This window comes from Macrotis lagotis, chromosome 3, assembly GCF_037893015.1.
Source record: "Macrotis lagotis isolate mMagLag1 chromosome 3, bilby.v1.9.chrom.fasta, whole genome shotgun sequence".
NCBI classification, from domain to species: Eukaryota; Metazoa; Chordata; class Mammalia; order Peramelemorphia; family Peramelidae; genus Macrotis; species Macrotis lagotis.
Genome location: NC_133660.1, coordinates 25,348,841 through 25,367,127, shown reverse-complemented (window position 1 = coordinate 25,367,127; position 18,287 = coordinate 25,348,841). Strand labels below are relative to the sequence as shown.

Genomic DNA, 18,287 nt, shown 5'->3' with positions numbered 1-18,287 from the left:
CATGAAGCTAGCTTTTCCATAAGTTTTGACATTAAGTCCTCATTGAGTCTAGGTCATTCCTTTTTCTTCACACGAGATTAGATGTACAAGGTTCAAAGGGAAACAAGGCCCAGTTTAAAAGATGGATGCTCATGGTCTTAAAGGACTCAAGAATAATCACTCACACTTTCCCTTAAAGGTACCTTATTTTTCTGTAGGCAAATTGAGGTGTGACCATATGGCCACTGGAATCCTGGTTGCCCAATTCCTTGCCTACCGTCTCTACCTGATCAGACTAGTGGTTGTGAGAGTCCAAGCTGTGTGCTGGGGGACAAAGATCAAGTAGATGGACTTCATACTGCCTCCCCACCCAAGCACACAGGAAATCTGAAGTTTGCTTCTGTTGTTCTCTACTCTGTGGCAATAAGCTGAATGAACAACAAAAAGAAAATGATCTGAAATACTAGCATTTGGAAAAAGGGGTACAATTCAACTGTAACAGATGAACTCTATCATATATTATGAAGCATAAGCAGATGTTTTCATGGTTCCTGACTTATTTTTCTTCTGAAGTAGACTATTAGACACAGTGATGATCCTTACTTAGGGTACTTAAATCATTTATTAATTAATATCTGCATGCTTACTTAATTTTCCTTCATGGGCTTAGGGTATGGTGCAAGTTTTTATTTCTTGTCTACTTTCAAGTAATCTTTTTATTGATATATTCACACATAAACCCTTATTTATTTAGAATTTGGGTCACTAATACGCTTTTCTAATGTTTTAGTTCTTAATTCTCAGTATATACAACTTGTCCTTTATGATAAATTATTTAAAAATTTTAAGAATTATAGCCAGTTCTATATATAAATCCATGTCAAATTCTGTTCAAAGAGAATGTCACCCATTCTTTTGCACTGCTGGCATTGTCTTCTACTCAACAGACTGAATTTAGAGAGTCATGAAATAGGGCTTAGACTTCTTATGGCAATGAAGCTTCTTGTTATCTAATAGAGATGGTATCAAATTCTAACGTTTGTGGTCAGAGAAGAACATTTCATAAAGGAAAGAAATTTTGCCTAAAGCAATCAATCACATTTTCCAAAACTTTTAAAGTGAATAGCAACTAAATATTGTATATAAATTCTGAACAGTGAGCTGGAATAGGAAATATATAACTTCTGAGCATTAATTTTCTCTGTATAAAACCCCATGATAAGAATAAAGGAAAAATTCTGCTACTTACTGTATATTTGGTGTGATACCCTCAAGCAGCACAATATTAACCCCACCAATATGAGCAGTGGCACAAGTCTCGGTCATCTTTTGATGTAAGACATCTTTAAAAATGAGGAAAATAATTTGTATTAATTTTGCACAGTATGCAAAACAAAGTGATAACTGTGTTTCAAAGTTCATTTGATATATGTTGACTTCATTTACAATTGTTTTTATGAGTATGACACAGGCATTACAAAGATACTAAGTAGCTGTTTCATGGATTACACTTTATCTATTGTATTTGGTCTCAACCTCAGAAGATGTGGGTTAAGTCCTATTCCTATGGTTTACTAGCTCCATGATCCTGGACAAGTTATGTAACCTCTCTGGCCCTGAGTAAAAAGGGAGAAAATAATCTTTGCACTAACTCCCTCACCAAGTTGCTATGCATAATGCACTTTAGAAATGATTTAGGCCTAGACCAGCATGAGCAATTCTTATTCTTTTCATGGATAATATCAAGCAGAAAGTGCAATGTGCCCTTTCCAGAATTTTAGACCATGGAAATCAATGTGGCCAAATTCAAAGAGCATCAAACCCCTGCCAATTGCATACTTAGAGAAATCGAAAATTCACATTACTTCTGGCGTGTATTATTTTTACTTTGCTACAATTTCCCAATTATGTTAAAACCTGGCTCAAGGGATTTGACAACTGTACTCTTAAATTTCCAGGTAGGAGGTGGTGCTGTGGTGGCTTCTGGGCTCATGCTTCAAGCAACTTCCTTTGTGTTCTGTATCCTGTCTTTACCAAATTTCTCATAAAAATCAATACAAGTTTCAAAAGATGGACATTGTGAAGTAGCTTTTCATTGACATATTCCTGAAATTCTATAAGGAGCTGGTCAATTTGGAAAGTATCAGTTTATTTAAAGAAACCACACTAGCACACACCACAGGTGTGATGGTCTTCATCTGTGGAATAAAAACATTTTCACTGGTAAAGTTGTATTAGAAGATTTAAAAAATTGTCATACCTTTCATTTTTTCCTTAAGAGTAAAACTGCCATGAATTCTCTTCAACTCTGATTCCATTGTGAGTCCACCAATGTCTGCCTCAAGGTGTGTACGGTTCACCATGCCAATACCAAAAACAATCAGAGTGACATTCTGAGGCTCTGAAGTGACCAAGCTTCGTTTCCTTTGTGTTTTGGTCAAGCTATTATTGTCCTGCTCATTCTCAAACACAACTTTACATGGAGCATCGGTAGGGCTCCGAACTCCTATAAGGGCAAAATTACAAATCAAAGTTTAGCAATGGAAAAGAGTAACAATGCAAAGTTAATGGAAACACCATATTTTAAAAGCTCTCTGGTTCACATCAAGAGAGTTCCTTAAAATTAGTTTTTGGCTTGCAAGATGAATATAATTTTAATATATAACTTAAATCTCATCCAAAGAAGTGAAATACATCATTGGTAATGTACATAGATTCTGGTACAAAGAATTCAAACTTGGATTACAAAATATATTAACAAATTTTTGGTTAATTCCATCTGAAAAATCTGAAGTTGTTAAGAATTTATTGTGTCTTGAATTTAGAAAGATAGAGTCTGTCACCAACAATATGAATTTTAGTAATGGGATGAGAGCAATACAGACACAGAGCTGTAGAATCCTCAGGATTTACAATGGCAGGGTTAGCTCCTAAGAGTTAAATTTCATTATGGCTTCCTTCCTCTATGTGATCCTTAATCTTTGTGCCTCTCAATTACATTTGTAAAACTAAGGTAGGTTCTGGTGATTACTTATGACAACAATAAGCAGAGCATTTAACTTGCAAATTTAAAACTGGTCTCTTACCAGTTGGACCAAAAGTTTCTGAAGACTTCTCCAATATCCCTGTTGGGTCTGAGATGAGTGAATAAAAGTTAAGCAGCTTGTACATATTTTGCCAGCACTCTGCTGATGGTTCACTCTGTTCTGACACAGTAATGGAATCAGAATCATCCATGTGGATAGTCATGTGATCAACCACCTCCTTTGAACCTTTCCTTGATACTTTGGAGGTTCTTCTTTCAGACCGGCCTAAAGAATTCTTGTTCCGAGACTCCTTCTTGTTGTTCTCATTGTTGGCTCTTTTATTCTTTGCATTGTTAACTCTCCCACCACCATTCAAGCTCCCTCTAGAGCTACGGCTGAAGTCAGAGGACCGAAAATCCCGATGTTTGTGAGTTTTGAAGGTGGGTGTGGGGGAAGCTGATCCTGCTGTATATCTATTCAGTTTGATGTCAGTCTGAGTAGCTTTTATGTCATCTATCATGGTACTAAACTGATGAATAAGACGAACCAAAGCCATGTCAACATGTTGACTTATTGACTGACAGGAAATAGTAAAATTACAGTGAAAGGTGTTGAAATAACGTTTATTGAGGTCATGAAATGAAAAAGCACTGGTTGAATTCTGAGGTGTGCATGTTGACTTCTCCATTACTACAGCACTGATGCTGAAGGTTTCCAACATTAATGCTGGTTTGAATTCAAGTGGAGGAAGGTTGATATGTCCTCGCCTAAAATTTAAGGGAGAGAATTAAAAATTCCATGTCAGGTTTGTTTATTCATTTGCTTATTTTAGCATTCATTTTTAAATTTTGAGTTCCAAATGTTCTCCCTTTCTTGCTCCTGCCCTTTTGGGTAGCCAAAAATTTTATTAATTCACAACCAACTTCTCTACAAAAGAGGTAATGCAAGTGAAAACAGGTGATGTTGTGAGGTTAAAAGGAGATAACAGGTGTGAAAGCTCTTAGGAAAATGTTAAAATATGATATGGCAAATGGATCTCTTGGCTTACACCAAAGGATTAGGAACTACCAGATTTTTTTCCTCTGCATTCCAGAGGGATGGAGAGAATATTTTCTTACCCATTTCAAATAAGCATTTTCTGAATGATAACCTCATTTTGAAGTTTACTATGCTTGAAAGGAGTTGGGGCAGGTAAAAAAATGAGTTGTGATAGAACAGAAAAGCTGATTTTTAATCGCCCAAAGGGGAAGCAACCTACCTTCCATTATATTTGATAGGTTTCTTTTTTTTAAAAGAAAGATTTTATTTATTTTGAGTTTTACAATTTTCCCTCTAATCTTACTTCCTCCCCCCACCCCCCCCCCCCCCCCACAGAAGGCAGTCTGTTAGTCTTTACATTGTTTCCATGGTAGACAATGATCTAAGTTGAATGTGATGAGAGAAAAATCATATCCTTAAGGAAGAAAAATAAAGTATAAGAGATAGCAGAATTACATAATAAAATAACGGTTTTTTTCTAAATTAAAGGTAATAGTCTTTGTTTAATATATTTGATAGGTTTAATAACTGATGCCACTTCCCCAAATAAAAACAATGACAAACTCACATTTAGAATTAATTTTTAATCTCACAACATCCCTGAGGCAGGAAGGGTAAGGAGCACTAGTGTCTGCAGAGTCCTTTGCTTTAGAGTTACTATGCAAAATTCTTTCCTTATTGCTGGAAACTAACTTGACATGAGGCCTGGCTTTGGAGACTGGAAGCTTTGAATTCAACTCCTGACTCCAAAACAAATGAAATGTGTGAGTGACCACCAACAAGTCCCTCAACTGCTCACTTCAATTTTGAGGACTTTACGAAGACTCTCAGGGACAGAGAAGCTCCTAAGCTGCATCAGTGAGGGGAATTTTCCTTATATGGAATACATTCCATCAATGAAATCAAAAAGGTGAAATTACTATTATTATTAACAAATAAAGAAGTGGAAAAATAGGACAAGAGTCCTGGATGGATGGTTTCCTTTTGTTTCTTCAAATAAAGCACTAGGCTTGGAGTCAGAAAATTATGTGGATCCAGCTCACTTTATTGAATCCTTTGCTCCCTTTTCCTGAGGGGTGATTTTTTTTTTTGGTTAAACCCCTTCCCATCTTCATCTCTTTCTAGTTGAAGGCCCTGTCCCACACCAGGCTAGCATAAGACTTTCAGGTCTCAAATAGAGATAGATGCACTGTGCCCTCATTCCTCCTCTTCCTCTCCATAGCTTTCAGATTTCTTCCTCCCTGTGCAAAATCGCTTTAGGAGCACATGGCCTCTGTACCTCAGCACAGAGCTTGGACACGGTCCCTTTTGCATTATCTCCCTCTGCCAAGTATATGAGTCACCTTTTTGTTTCTGTTTGTCTATCCTGCACTATACTATGTTGAATGTACAAGTCTCTTACCTGACTTTCTCTCAAAGAAAATATTAAGAAATAGTTTTACCAAGTTGCTGATTTAAATGAAAGAGAGTGAGTAAATGGAACTCTTGGCTTATGCCAGCACCTTTGGGCAGGCAGAGTTTTCCACAGGCAGGAGTATTATAACGGTTGTCTCCACATCCATTATGCCACATGACAATAAAATATACCTCTGCACATATAAGTGGGCACCAGCCAGATGCACATTCTGATATGTGCTACATTTCGGTGGTCTCAAGTTCAGACTGTAACATCACTTTTAAGACAATATGAGATCTGAGAACAAATGAAAGCTCCACAACAACCATGCTGCTGCTAGGGGCCAATTAGAGAGCTGGCCTCAGAGCCACAAAGACCTAGGTCCAAGTTAGCTCTTAGTTTTCTCTACTGGAACCCTGTCCCACTTCAGCTCACTTAGGCCCATTCTGATTTAGGTAGGCCTCTACTGGCAGAGCCGGGTGGTATAGTGGAGTGCCCAATCTGAAATCAGGAAGACTCTTCTTCATAAATTCAAATCTAGCCTCAGACCTTGGACAAGACTCTTAAGTCTGTCTACCCTTGTTCTTCATCTACAAAATGAGCTGGAAAGGGGAATGATAAAACACTCTTTGCCAAGAAAACCCCAATGGGATTCTAAGAGTTGGACATGACTGAAAAACAAGTGAACAAATAGACCCTTACATGATTAAATAGGACAATAAAAAAACAAATACTTAGTATTAGCAATAATACGTATTATGGGTATATAGATGCTTGAGGAAAGTCTCAAACATTAATGTTAGAAAAACATGCCTTTTCTTAATGCCTTATAATAATAAAAAATACAGCTGTTTTTTTATGTGATCAAATGTGGGGCTTAGTTAGACCTGCTGAACTGAGGAGGGTAGATTTTTCCATCAAGATAAGGAGGTATCAAAATCTGAGAATAGGAAAATGAATTTTTTTCCCCTTAATTACTTGAAGAAAAAATTATTATTATTTTTTGCAAGGCAAATGGGGTTAAGTGGCTTGCCCAAGGACACACAGCTAGGTAATTATTAAGTGTCTGAGACCGGATTTGAATTCAGATACTCCTGACTCCAGGGCCAGTGCTTTATCCACTGCGCCACCTAGCCACCCCCAAGAAAAAATTATTTTAAAAAATGTTAAACATACTGTCTTGCTCGTTTGCTTCTTCTTTCCTTAGCTGTATCTGAATCCACAATATCTGCTCTGAGGCAATCTAATGTTCCAGAAAATGAAAGATGTTCCCCAAAGTACATTCGGTAGCAGAGTGGCATTGCATCCTGTGACTGAATTCCTGTATGGCTCAGCAGTGGTTTGAAGACGACCTAAAAAAGGACAAAATATTTTCATTAATTTTGTGCCTAACTCCTTTCTAAAAAGTTCATCAAAATTCTAACATTTAGGAATTCATTCAATATATTTATCAGAAGATTAAATTCAACTCTTACAAAGCAATAAATCCCATACAATCCATGTGGATTCAATTCTATTTCCTGAATTTTCACTATTTCTAAAGGTTTTGCTTCCTACCCACACAACATAAATACCAATAAGCTCTTTTAATTCTAGTTTCCAGGACAGGTGTTTCTGACAACATGTATCTTAATTTCTTCTCTATATTTCAGTCTTTTGTCATTTTAGCGACTTATCTGCCCTGTTACGTTAATGAGGTTTTCTACTTTCTTTTCTAAGCTACTTCTCTTACATTTCTTTCTCCAGGGATTTTATTTTAATTCTATTTTCACCTCCATTTTTTCAAGTGATTCCTATAGACCCAGTGGCCAAGATACATATTTTTCACTTTTCAGGTTTTCCCTATACCTTCTGTGGTTATTCATTTCTCCTGAGTTTGCTTCTTGGTTTTACAGGGTTGCAGAAGTAGAGATAGAAAAAGGGATTTGAGAGGCAATCAAGCTCAAAACCCTCATTTCAGAGATGAGGAAACTAGGAATCACATGACCAGGTCACACAAAGAGTAATAAGCTTAGAGAGGGTATCTGAATCCAGGGCCTTGGCCTCCAGAGGGAATGCTTTTCTCTTAGTCCACAGTATTTTTCTAAAGTGTTTGTTGCTGTCTTCTTTTATTCACAATTCAGACTGTTCCTGGACTAGGCCTTGGTCCTAGGCCCCAGACTCTGGCCAGTTCTCTCAGTTGGAGCAATTGGCCCTCGGGTCCACCTTCAGTCTCAGTTATAGGTTTATAGACCAGTTTCCTGCGAGTTCAGTCTGGATCCTGGTCTCGCTCTATCCCCATCTATCTCTGGACACTCCACAATCAGGAAGGGTTACTTCAGGCCAACTAACAAGAGGTGGTGGGCCCTAGGGGGCTCCCTCCCCATTGCCTGCAGACATCTGACCATCTTTCGTTTAGTCCTGCCCTGGGGGAAGAGGCGAAGAGACTTACTTGAGTTTTTTTTAATGATCACAAATGGTGGCTAAAGGGGCTGGGTTGGAAGCCAGATTGGTGGTTGGCATGGCTGAGGTGGAGGAGGTGCTATTCTCTTTCCCTTAAGGTGCTCTGCCACTTCAACTTGGCTGACTAAAAAGGAGAAATGCTTGTTGGTGTTGAAAAGGCAGGGTGTGAAGTGCTTTAAAAGGAAAACAGATGAGCCTGAATGTAATCCTAGGGTCAAAAGGGAGATCAGACTTTTAGGAAAAATTGCTTTGGCAGCTTTGGCAGGAAGACAGGCAGACCAATCAGAAGGGAAGTGATGAGAACCTGACCTCATCCATTCAGTGGCCATGTGAGGAGAGAAAAGGAGATGATGAGTGCAAGAAATGTTTTAGAGGTAGAAAAGACAAAATTTGGCAACTAATTGACTATGTTGGGTAAGGAAGGATGAGGGAAATAACAAAGCTGGGAACCTAGTGACTGTTGCCCTTGACAAAGTTGAAAATTTCAGAAAAGGAATAAGTTTTGGGAAAAAGAAAATGAATTCTGCTTTAAACAAGTTATGTTTGAAATGCAAATGGGATATCTAACTTGAAATATTCATTAAGCAACTGGATATGCATAAATAGAATTCAGGAGAGACATTAAAAATGGAGAAGAAATGTGAGATTCATTATCAGTAAATCCAAGGCAAATGAAGAGATTATCAAATGAGAGTGTATACAGAGAGACTTCTGCTTTATGATTTTTTTTTTAGGTTTTTGCAAGGCAAATGGGGTTAAGTGGCTTGCCCAAGGCCACACAGCTAGCTAATTATTAAGTGTCTGAGACCGGATTTTAACCCAGGTACTCCTGACTCCAGGGCCGGTGCTTTATCCACTACACCACCTAGCCTGCCCTGCTTTATGATTTTCAATACCTTTAATCCATATATAGAATTCAACCTAAAATAGATCAGTAGAGTTATAGATGGGCAGCCAACCCAATAGCATTGTGGTACAACTGGGTTTTAATGCATAAATAACTTGCTAATAAAGCATTTTAAAAGATAATTTAGAAATTTTGCTTTATTTGGTTTCACATGGACAACTTTTGCCACCATCAGCCCAGGTGCTAGAGGCCTGAAGATGGCAGCTGCCTCAGGGGTGGCCTTCCTCTCACCAAGCACTCACCTGGGCATCTGCAAGCTGGACAGCAGGAAATCCCTGGTTCGCATCTTCTACCCCAGCCACATCATCCTGACTCGTGCTGTGCTGGGAGTGGGTTCCATCTAAGGTGTTCTGGTCACTTGATAAAACTGTGTTGAAATCTGAAGCTGAGGGGATTGTAGGAAGGTTGGGAGCAACACCTAAGAAGAATAACAATGTGTGTCTGTGTGGGAGTACAGATTTTTATTGTTGTTGTCTGAGGCCACATTTGAACTCAGGTACTCCTGACTCCAGGGCCGGTTCTCTTATCCACTGCACCACCTAGCTGCCCCAGGAGTACAGATTTAGACAGTTCTCTTTGTAGATCTAGAGACAGATGAATATATCAAGAATTCCACGCACATGCATGCAAGTGTATAATATTCATCTAATCAGTAAACATTGAATACATGGCTACATTAGGTTAGGTGCTAAGTAAAATATTATATGGGGATGCTACAGCATGTCCACAGGTAAGTATACTTGGGAGAAAAACATCATGGGTTTTTTTTTTGGCAAGGCAATGGGGTTAAGTGACTTGCCCAAGGCCACACAGCTAGGTAATTATTAAGTGTCTGAGGTCGGATTTGAACTCAGGTCCTCCTGACTACAGGGCTGGTGCTCTATCCACTGCACAACCTAGCCACATCGATTATGCAGTGTTTTGATCCCTACATTTTGGGGAAATTAGGAAACACCAGAGGTAAAGAGGAAATTCATTCTGGGTTTGGGTGACAGCCTGCACAGACAGCTCTAGAGGGTAGTAATGAAGTGACACACACCTGACTGTGTATAAAATATTTCATGGTTAACAAAACATTTTCTGTACAATGGACACAAGATTTGGAATTGGGAAATTGAGGTCTATGTTCCCCATGGTCTATGTTGTTCTCTGGGTGATTTGAGACATATCATGCAATCTCTTTGAGTCTACCAAATAATGTTTAGATAGAAATGCTTATGATGCTGGTATATGTCAACCAAACTAGAGAGACTAGTTAAAGAAAATAACATTCAATCTTGCTCCTGGAACAAATCATTATTTATAGATGGCTACTTCAAAGTTGTTGAGACCTGATTTTATTCCAATAACCAGAGTGAATTTTAAGAAAAATATCTTATCTATGGAAGGAAATGTCCTTTGCTTCTTAATTACAAGCTTCACAAGGACTGATGATGGCAACATACAAAGTATTTACTCCATTATATATCTCTTGAATAAATGAATGCTGATTCTGAATATGTCTCAGAGAAATCTCAATAATATAAAAAAGATTCATAATCTGCATAAAATTATTTTATCTTGCATTTTTAAATTTTTCTCTTTTGAAACTAAATCTTCAAACATACACTACTATCTTGTCTTAAAGGACTTAATTTATATATGGTTACAAATTTGGGTAAATTTACCTTCCTAAAGGTACACAGTTTAATGCAGTGATACATATTTTTACAAACCACCAATATTAATTTAATGTGTTTCAAAGCCACAAATTTTTTTTGCAAGGCAATGGGGTTAAATGGCTTACCCAAAGCCACACAGCTAGGTAATTATTAAGTGTCTGAGGCTGGATTTGAACTCAGGTACTCCTGACTCCAGGGCTGGTACTCTATCCACTGCACCACCTAGCCACCCTAAAGCCACAAATTCTTAACAAGTTCTTGAAGAGGCAAACATTTATTTAAAATTTTATTTATTTAAGGCAATGGGGCTAAGAGTGACTTGTCCAGGACTAGTTTACCTGTCAAATCTATGGAAAGGGAAGCAGTTTATGACTAAGGAAGAGATGTAGAAAATCACTAAAAACAAACTAGATGATTTCGATTACATTAAATTAAAAAGCTTTTGCACAGACAAAACCACTGTAACCAAGATCAAAAGAAATGTAAACTGGGAAACAAACTTTACAACTAGTATTTCTAACAAAGGACTCATTTCTAAAATATACAGAGAACTGAGTCAAATTTTAAAAAAAAATCATTCCTCAATTGACAATCAAAGGATATGCAAAGGCAATTTACAGATAAAGAGATCAAAGTGATCCATAGTCATATGAAAAATTGCTCTAAATCATTATTTATTAGAGAAATGCAAATTAAAGCATCTCTGAGGTCCCACCTCACACCTCTCAGACTGGCCAGTATGACCAGAAAGGACAATGATCAATGTTGGAAGGGTTGTGGGAAATCTGGGACACTAATGCATTGTTGGTGGAGCTGTGAACTCATCCAACCTTTCTGGAGAGCAGTTTGGAATTACACCCAAAGGGCCATAAAAATATGCATATCCTTTGATCCAGCAATACCACTCCTGAGTCTATACCCTGAAGAGATGATGAAAAAGGGTAAAACAATCACTTGTACAAAAAGATTAGTAGCAGCCCTGTTTGTGGTGGCAAAGAATTGGAAATCAATTAAATGTCCTTCAATTGGGGAATGGCTTAACAAACTGTGGTATATGTAGGCCATGGAACACTATTGTTCTATTAGAAACCAGGAGGGACAGGAATTCAAGGAAGCCTGGAGGGATTTGCATGAACTGATGCTGAATGAGATGAGAAGAACCGGAAAAACATTATACACCCTAACAGCAACATGGGAGTGATGATCAACCTTGATGGACACGCTTATTTCATCAGTGCAACAATCAGGGACAATTTGGGGCTGTCTGTGATGGAGAATACCATCTGTATCCAGAGAAAGAACTTTGGAGTTTGAACAAAGACCAAGGACTATTACCATTAATTTAGAAAAAAAAACCTGATATCTTATTGTCTGATCTTGCTATCTCTTATACTTTATGTTTCTTCCTTAAGGATATGATTTCTCTCTCATCACACTCAATCTGGATCATTGTATACCATGGAAACAATGTAAAGACTGACAAATTGCCTTCTGTGGGGGTGGGGGGAGGGAAGTAAGTTTAGAGGAAAAATTGTAAAACTCAAAACAAATAAAACTTTAAAAATAAAAGATTAGGGGAAAATAAATTAAAAAGGAAAAAAAAGTTACTTGCGCAAGGTCGCCCAGCTAGATAATTATTAAGTGTCTGAGGCCAAATTTGAACTCAGGTCCTCCTGATTCCAGGGCCCACTCTATCCACTGTGCCACCTAGCTGCCCTGAGGTAAACATTTCACAGAAGTCTCATATCTAACATTATTTCAAAGGCACAACTCCCTGGTTATAAGTGAAAAAAATTCTAAGAACATGAAGAAAAGTTTAATTCAACAATACCTGTTGGAAGACTATTGTGTCCAGACTTTGGGGCAGGAGATTCTTGTACCACACTTCCTCGATTGCCCACTGCATTTGACATCCAATTATAGAAGCTGACAGAGGAAGGCTCAGATAGCAAAGGATGCTCAGATAACATGTCTGTGGCTACTGTGTTTCCTGCAAATACAATTTTCTTGAATACAGTATTTTTGATTGTGGTATTTGCAAATAGACAAAGCTTATCATAAAATGACTCAATAGTTGAGAAGTATTTTGCAGTCACTTTTACAAAACTACACTGCTTGATACTGATAAATGAAAAGAAAATTTTATTTTTATATAATGGAGCTTTGCAATTAAATGTTCAGAAAGAAATCCAGTTCATGAAGAGGAGCATTAATGCCAATGATGCCAAGAACAGATGCAAACTGATACTGAGAACTGTGGACAAGGCAAACCAACTATTGTGAACATAATGGTTTCCTAAAGGTGAGTTACGACAGGTAAATATGAATAACCAATTACTATCCCCCATGGAATGTGTCATGCTGATGGAGAAGCAAAATGAAGACAAGAAAGAGCTTGTTCTCAAAAAACTTCTAATTTAGTTGTAGTAAATTACTTATGCATAGAAGCCTCCACCTAAAAACAGAATTTACACTATAAACACTAGTTTCACTTAAGGAAAAAAAAAAAACCTTTCTTCTCATTAACAAACCAAGAATATAAACTCCCTTGGAAAAGAGACTCATTTTTTCTCTGCATCTCAAGTGCCTACTATGGTTCCCTGAATGCAGTAGGAGCTTCGTAAATGCTCGCTTCATTAACTAGAAGAAATACCTGTTCTTGTCAGAGAACTACTTTTAACTGTTGCAGCACTTCTCTGAGGAGTCCCTTCCAGGAGATTATGCAAGCTTGGGAAACTCCCAGTCAAATAGCTAAGCAGACTCTCCTTTCTTGGACTTTCTTTGACGGGCATCCCAGAACGACCCACATGCACTGGTGAATCTGTGGCTGTGTCTCCGCTGGTGTAGCTCAGAGAATGGTATGGATGTATACCCTGAAGAAGAAACACATGAAAAGCATTATGGGATTTTAGAACTAGAAAGACCTTGGTCAGCATCTTCATCCAATCCCTAATTGCTGGAATAGGTCCCCTAACAATAGGAAAAAGAAACAAAATAGCCACCAAAAAGCCATTGATGGCTGCCTCTAACTTGAGTTCAAGTTCAGTTTTTCCTAGGCAGCCTCCACAAACTGTGAACTAAAAGAAATGGATCCTTGGTCTCCCATTTCCATTTTTGGATTCTCTCCCTCACCCCTATAGAATCCTTCTTCCTCCATCCAAGAATATGAAGGACTTGTAGATGGCCTCTCCTCCCTGGCTTAATGTTGGTCACTCTGGTTGGTGATATTACTGGCTGATAATCACACCTTGATGGATAACATTTGCACATTAACAGCTATTAGCAAACACTGATAAGGCCCTTCAAGAGTTTTCCAAAGTGCTCAGACAGGTATTATCTCATGCAATCTCCCAGGAATCCTATGAGGAAGGTATCATATTAGAACAGGGAGAGGCTTCATGTAGAGCAGAAGGACTGGCACTTCTGAAATGCTTTATCATTCAAATCCCTCCATTGATAACATGCCCAGTGTCATAAAATGGCTAAGTATCTTCACCAAAATTCAAACTGAGGACTTCCTGACTCTGAGGCTGATCCTCTCTCCACTGATAATAACACTACTAATAATGATAAGAAATCACAAGAATCCACACACACTGGCCACAAGCATGGTTCATCTTGACTTTGTGGAGGGCACACACAGGATGTTCAGAGAAGCTAAGCCATCTGTCAAGGAGCACACACATTATCAATACTCCAGGGCTCTGAATCTTGTCATGTTGTCACTGTATCATAATAATTCACATGCTCTAATCTAAGGACGCAAAACCAACTATGTCAAACTACCCTAGCAACTTTGTCTCTACTAAACACTCAAAGAAAGAAACCATTTTTAAACATATCAAAGTGAAGATTCCATCAACAGTGAATTCCAGAGGAAAAGGGGCCACTAAAGACAACTGCCACTAACAGGAAAACAAAGGTCAAGAGTCCCAGGAAAAGCAGTACCCACCAGATCCCTGGTCCTGCTTGCACCCTGGCCACCCAGTCACCATTCATGGAAAGAAAGAGCCTTGCAGAGATGAGATCTAACCTGGAGTTAGGAGGTAGGATGGGAGCCCCTAGAAGTACAACAGTCCCAGTAAAGTCTGATGGAGGCCCAAGTCCTTGGACACCATCAAATGCCTGAATACCAGAAACTGCAGTAGGGACTATCTCTAGTACTTAAAACAAAGCAAATTAATAACTATTTTTAATTCATTATATCATGCATTCCTTTATAAAACCAAAGGCACTGGGGCAGCTAGGTGGCACAGTAGATAGAGCACAAGCCCTGGAGTAAAGGAGAACCTGGGTTCAAATCCAGCCTCAAGACACTTAATTGACTAGCTATATGACCCTGGGCAAATAATTTAACCCCATTACCTTAAATAAATAAAATTTAAAAAAAAACCCAAACAAAACAAAAGCACTGAACAAAGTAATCCCATTTGGGTCCATTGGGTCTCTGTTTAGAGAATAAAGAAAAAAAAAGCATTCACAATACTCAATGGAAAGACAGATTACAGATTTCTGCTGTTATAAAGGGCTGTAAATTCATAGATGTTCCAAGAGAATTCCTCTAGTAATGTCAAAGGGCACTGATCAAATTACATTAGGTAGCCCAGAAGAACCAGGAGAAGTTATATTGGGAAGAGGCAGATTGCTATTCATGGAGGCAACCCAAGAAACTTTTCCCTACTCCCAAGGGGCCTCTCAGGGTACTTAATGAAAGATACAGATTTCATTCTCAATAGAGAAATGGTAAAAGTAAATAAATGGACAATTCTCAAAAGAAGAATTGCAAGCTATTAACATTCACGTGAAAGAATATGCCAAAAGAAATGGAAGTCAAACTTTGAGGTTTCAATTCACAGTCAGAAAAAGGTAAGAAAAGATGGGAATGGTCATTGTTGCAGGGGTTGTGGAAAAATGAGCAGACTAAGGGAGCTGTGAATTAGTCTAACTATTGTGGAAAGAAAGAGACTAAAATGTCCATACCCTTTGACCCAGAGAATCACTCTTAAACACCTATTTGATAATCAAAAACAAAAAAGTTCTATATATGCCAAAATATTTATAGTAACACTTTTCTTAATAACAAACGAGCTAGAAACCAAGCAGATGCCAACCAGCTGGGGAATGACTAATTAAACTGTGACATTAAGAAACAATAAACACAGAGAATCATGGAGTTACATGAACTGATGAAAAGTGAAGCAAGTAGAGCCACTATGGACATAACCACCACCAAGAAAATTATTTAACTAGATATTACTATTATTATTTTATCAAGTTTATAATAAATTATTCTGTAGGAGTTTGACTGATATAGTCACAACCCCTGCAAATTAAACTGTATTGTCATTTGACTCACTGCCCAGCCTTGAGCCCTGACTGCCACTATTGTTATAATACTTTCATCTATTCAAAAAAAAAAGGTTATAATTTCTAGTGACATTAAATTCAAAATTGAAAATTAACTGGCTTACAAAATACATTAGTAAGAAATCCAAAATCATTTTTAAGAATCATGATCTCTTAATTTAAATGCACATGATAAAGAAAAAAGAAGACAAAAAAAGCTTTCAAGCAACTGCAACTTACCTTTATTTTTAAAGCAGAATCGCTGTGGGTGTGTGTCTTTGACAGTTTCCTCATGATCTCAGCTCCACTCACAGGTCCAGAAGAAACCCCTCCTTGTGGGGGCCGGTTGGCTGTCCCCTCTAGAAGCATTGTATGTTCACTGACAGTAGCTGGAACATTTAAAAATCATTGAATTCACTATAGATAAACTGATTAGTCTTTGACCACAAATCCAAGTATGGTTTGAGACAACTGTATGCAAATTTATATGTTCCTAAGCAATTGATCTGCATTAAATGCTAAGGTTCCTTTTCAAAATCACTACTTCATTCTCCACTAATATAACTGAGCCCTTCCTCAATATCAGGAATAAATTGCTCCTTTATTCTGTACTGATGTTCAAGAAGCCTACAATTTTCATATTTGTCAAGATAAGTTCTTGAGGGAAGTTAAATAATAACTTTTGAAGCTTCCCCAAAAGAGATGAAGCAGAGCACTAAGCAGTTAGTATTTAATTAAGACATTCATCTTCAGTCTGTTAGTCATATTTATTAGGATGGTAAATTAACTTCTCTTTTCTAACTTATTTCTAATTACTTAATATGGCAGAATCATGAACAAAAATTAATCTACAAGACTATTAATAGCATGTGGACTGCTACTAATTTTAACTCAAAGCTGTCAGTGATTATGTCATTAGTCCACATCCACTGGAATATTACAATTTTTAGGCAAATAAAAACTAGATTCATCACTGAAAATATTGGGGACATACTTTGTTCTCCATATTTTAATTTAGTATCAAATATCAATATTAGTGCCCTACACTGTTGTGTATCCTTTAAAGTGTAATTAGCTTCATAAGGCCAAAACTTTGATTACCAAATTACCTGCATCGAATTCAAATTCGGCACCATCGGCACTGGTATCACTCTGAAGACCACCACCACTGTCTAGTCCCAGTCCATCCTCATGGTCATGGCTCACCACAGCCTGGGGTTTCAAGGCCTGAGCTGGCCTGTGCAAGCTAACACCTTTAAAAGCTGGAGTGACCACAATGAATTTCATCCATTGTCTTGCAAGTGCAACCAGACCTTTTTTTAAAGTTACTAAGGCAGGAAGTCCATCACTCTGTAACAATAAGATAGTTTAAAAGTCTTCCAAAAATGAACCCAAATATCTATCTTGTCAAATGTATACAGAAGTGAAACTGATATGTGAAAATGACAAAAGAAGCTTGAATGGACACAGCCCCTCTATTCTGTTCTTTTATTCTTGGGAAATTCAAATAACAAATACAAAATCAAGTAACCATCATCATCACCATAACATAAGGGATGGAAGAGACCTTAAGAGATTTTGTTCTAAAAATGTGAAGAAAATGACATCTCCAAAGAAAGAAAAATGACAGATTTGGCCAAGAAGAATGAAAATAAATGGGCAAATTTCCTGGATGATTACAAATATTTGCAGCAAAAATTTAGATTAAGGCCTGGTAAGTCAAAAGAATAAATTTCCAAAGTGAAAAAATCCTCTCTATATATATTAAAATATATTTTCTTCAAAAATGTCCTTGAAAAGATAGTGATCAGTTTCATTTGAGTTCATCCATTCATCTAGCCCTTCAATCAAAAACAATAGAGGCACGTGTTTAAAAAAAAAAAAGGCTAGTCTGGCCTTCTATATCCAAGCTATAACTGGACTCTATCAGTACATAAACCCTTCAGTCAAACTAGTTAACTTTGGAAGATATCACTACATTGCAGACTCGATTTCTACCTCACTATTTCATTTAGAACTTCTGATAGTTTCACAAATAGAAGTGAAATACTTGGAATGTAGACAAATCTGTTAATGGACTTTTCCGAGGCCACTGATACTGTCTTAATGTTTTTTGTGGTGAATGGGAGCAAAAGTCTTGGTGGATCCCTGCCCCATGCAAGTTAAGCCAGGGTTCTGTTAGAGAGTAACAAACTGTCCATGAAATCTGATTGGCTCAGGGCTAAAGGCTCAGGATCTCACATCCCTTCCTGATCAAATGGTGCAAGACTACCATGAGGAGAGTATCGCTTTTGCCTCAGAGGCTGCTTCTCTCAGGGTCCGTGGGGTGGCTGATTGTCAGCTACTGAATGAACCAGGACCAAGTAGCTCTTTGCTCCCTGTCAAACCTAAACTACTGGGGGCTGTTCTGAGGCCTGTGGGTCCAGTCCACTACAGCTTTGAAAACAGGTTAAGTGAATATTTTGGAAATATAAAAGTTAGCTTATAGTGAT

At 37.8% G+C, this 18,287-nt stretch overlaps 1 protein-coding gene across 9 annotated transcripts in view; it reads right to left on the bottom strand.

The window, feature by feature from the left end:
- The window catches only part of BLTP1 (bridge-like lipid transfer protein family member 1), a 220,707-nt gene that overhangs the window by 92,988 nt on the left and 109,432 nt on the right, over positions 1 to 18,287 (bottom strand). For all 9 annotated transcript variants that reach the window (XM_074228344.1, XM_074228349.1, XM_074228350.1 and 6 more), the window contains 9 exons: positions 16,905 to 17,145; positions 16,036 to 16,184; positions 13,103 to 13,322; positions 12,281 to 12,439; positions 9,031 to 9,206; positions 6,616 to 6,791; positions 3,066 to 3,772; positions 2,240 to 2,485; positions 1,229 to 1,322 (listed from right to left, as the gene is read on the bottom strand). In XM_074228344.1, the coding sequence (XP_074084445.1) occupies positions 1,229 to 1,322; positions 2,240 to 2,485; positions 3,066 to 3,772; positions 6,616 to 6,791; positions 9,031 to 9,206; positions 12,281 to 12,439; positions 13,103 to 13,322; positions 16,036 to 16,184; positions 16,905 to 17,145 (2,168 nt within the window). The remainder of the gene's footprint in view (positions 1 to 1,228; positions 1,323 to 2,239; positions 2,486 to 3,065; positions 3,773 to 6,615; positions 6,792 to 9,030; positions 9,207 to 12,280; positions 12,440 to 13,102; positions 13,323 to 16,035; positions 16,185 to 16,904; positions 17,146 to 18,287) is intronic.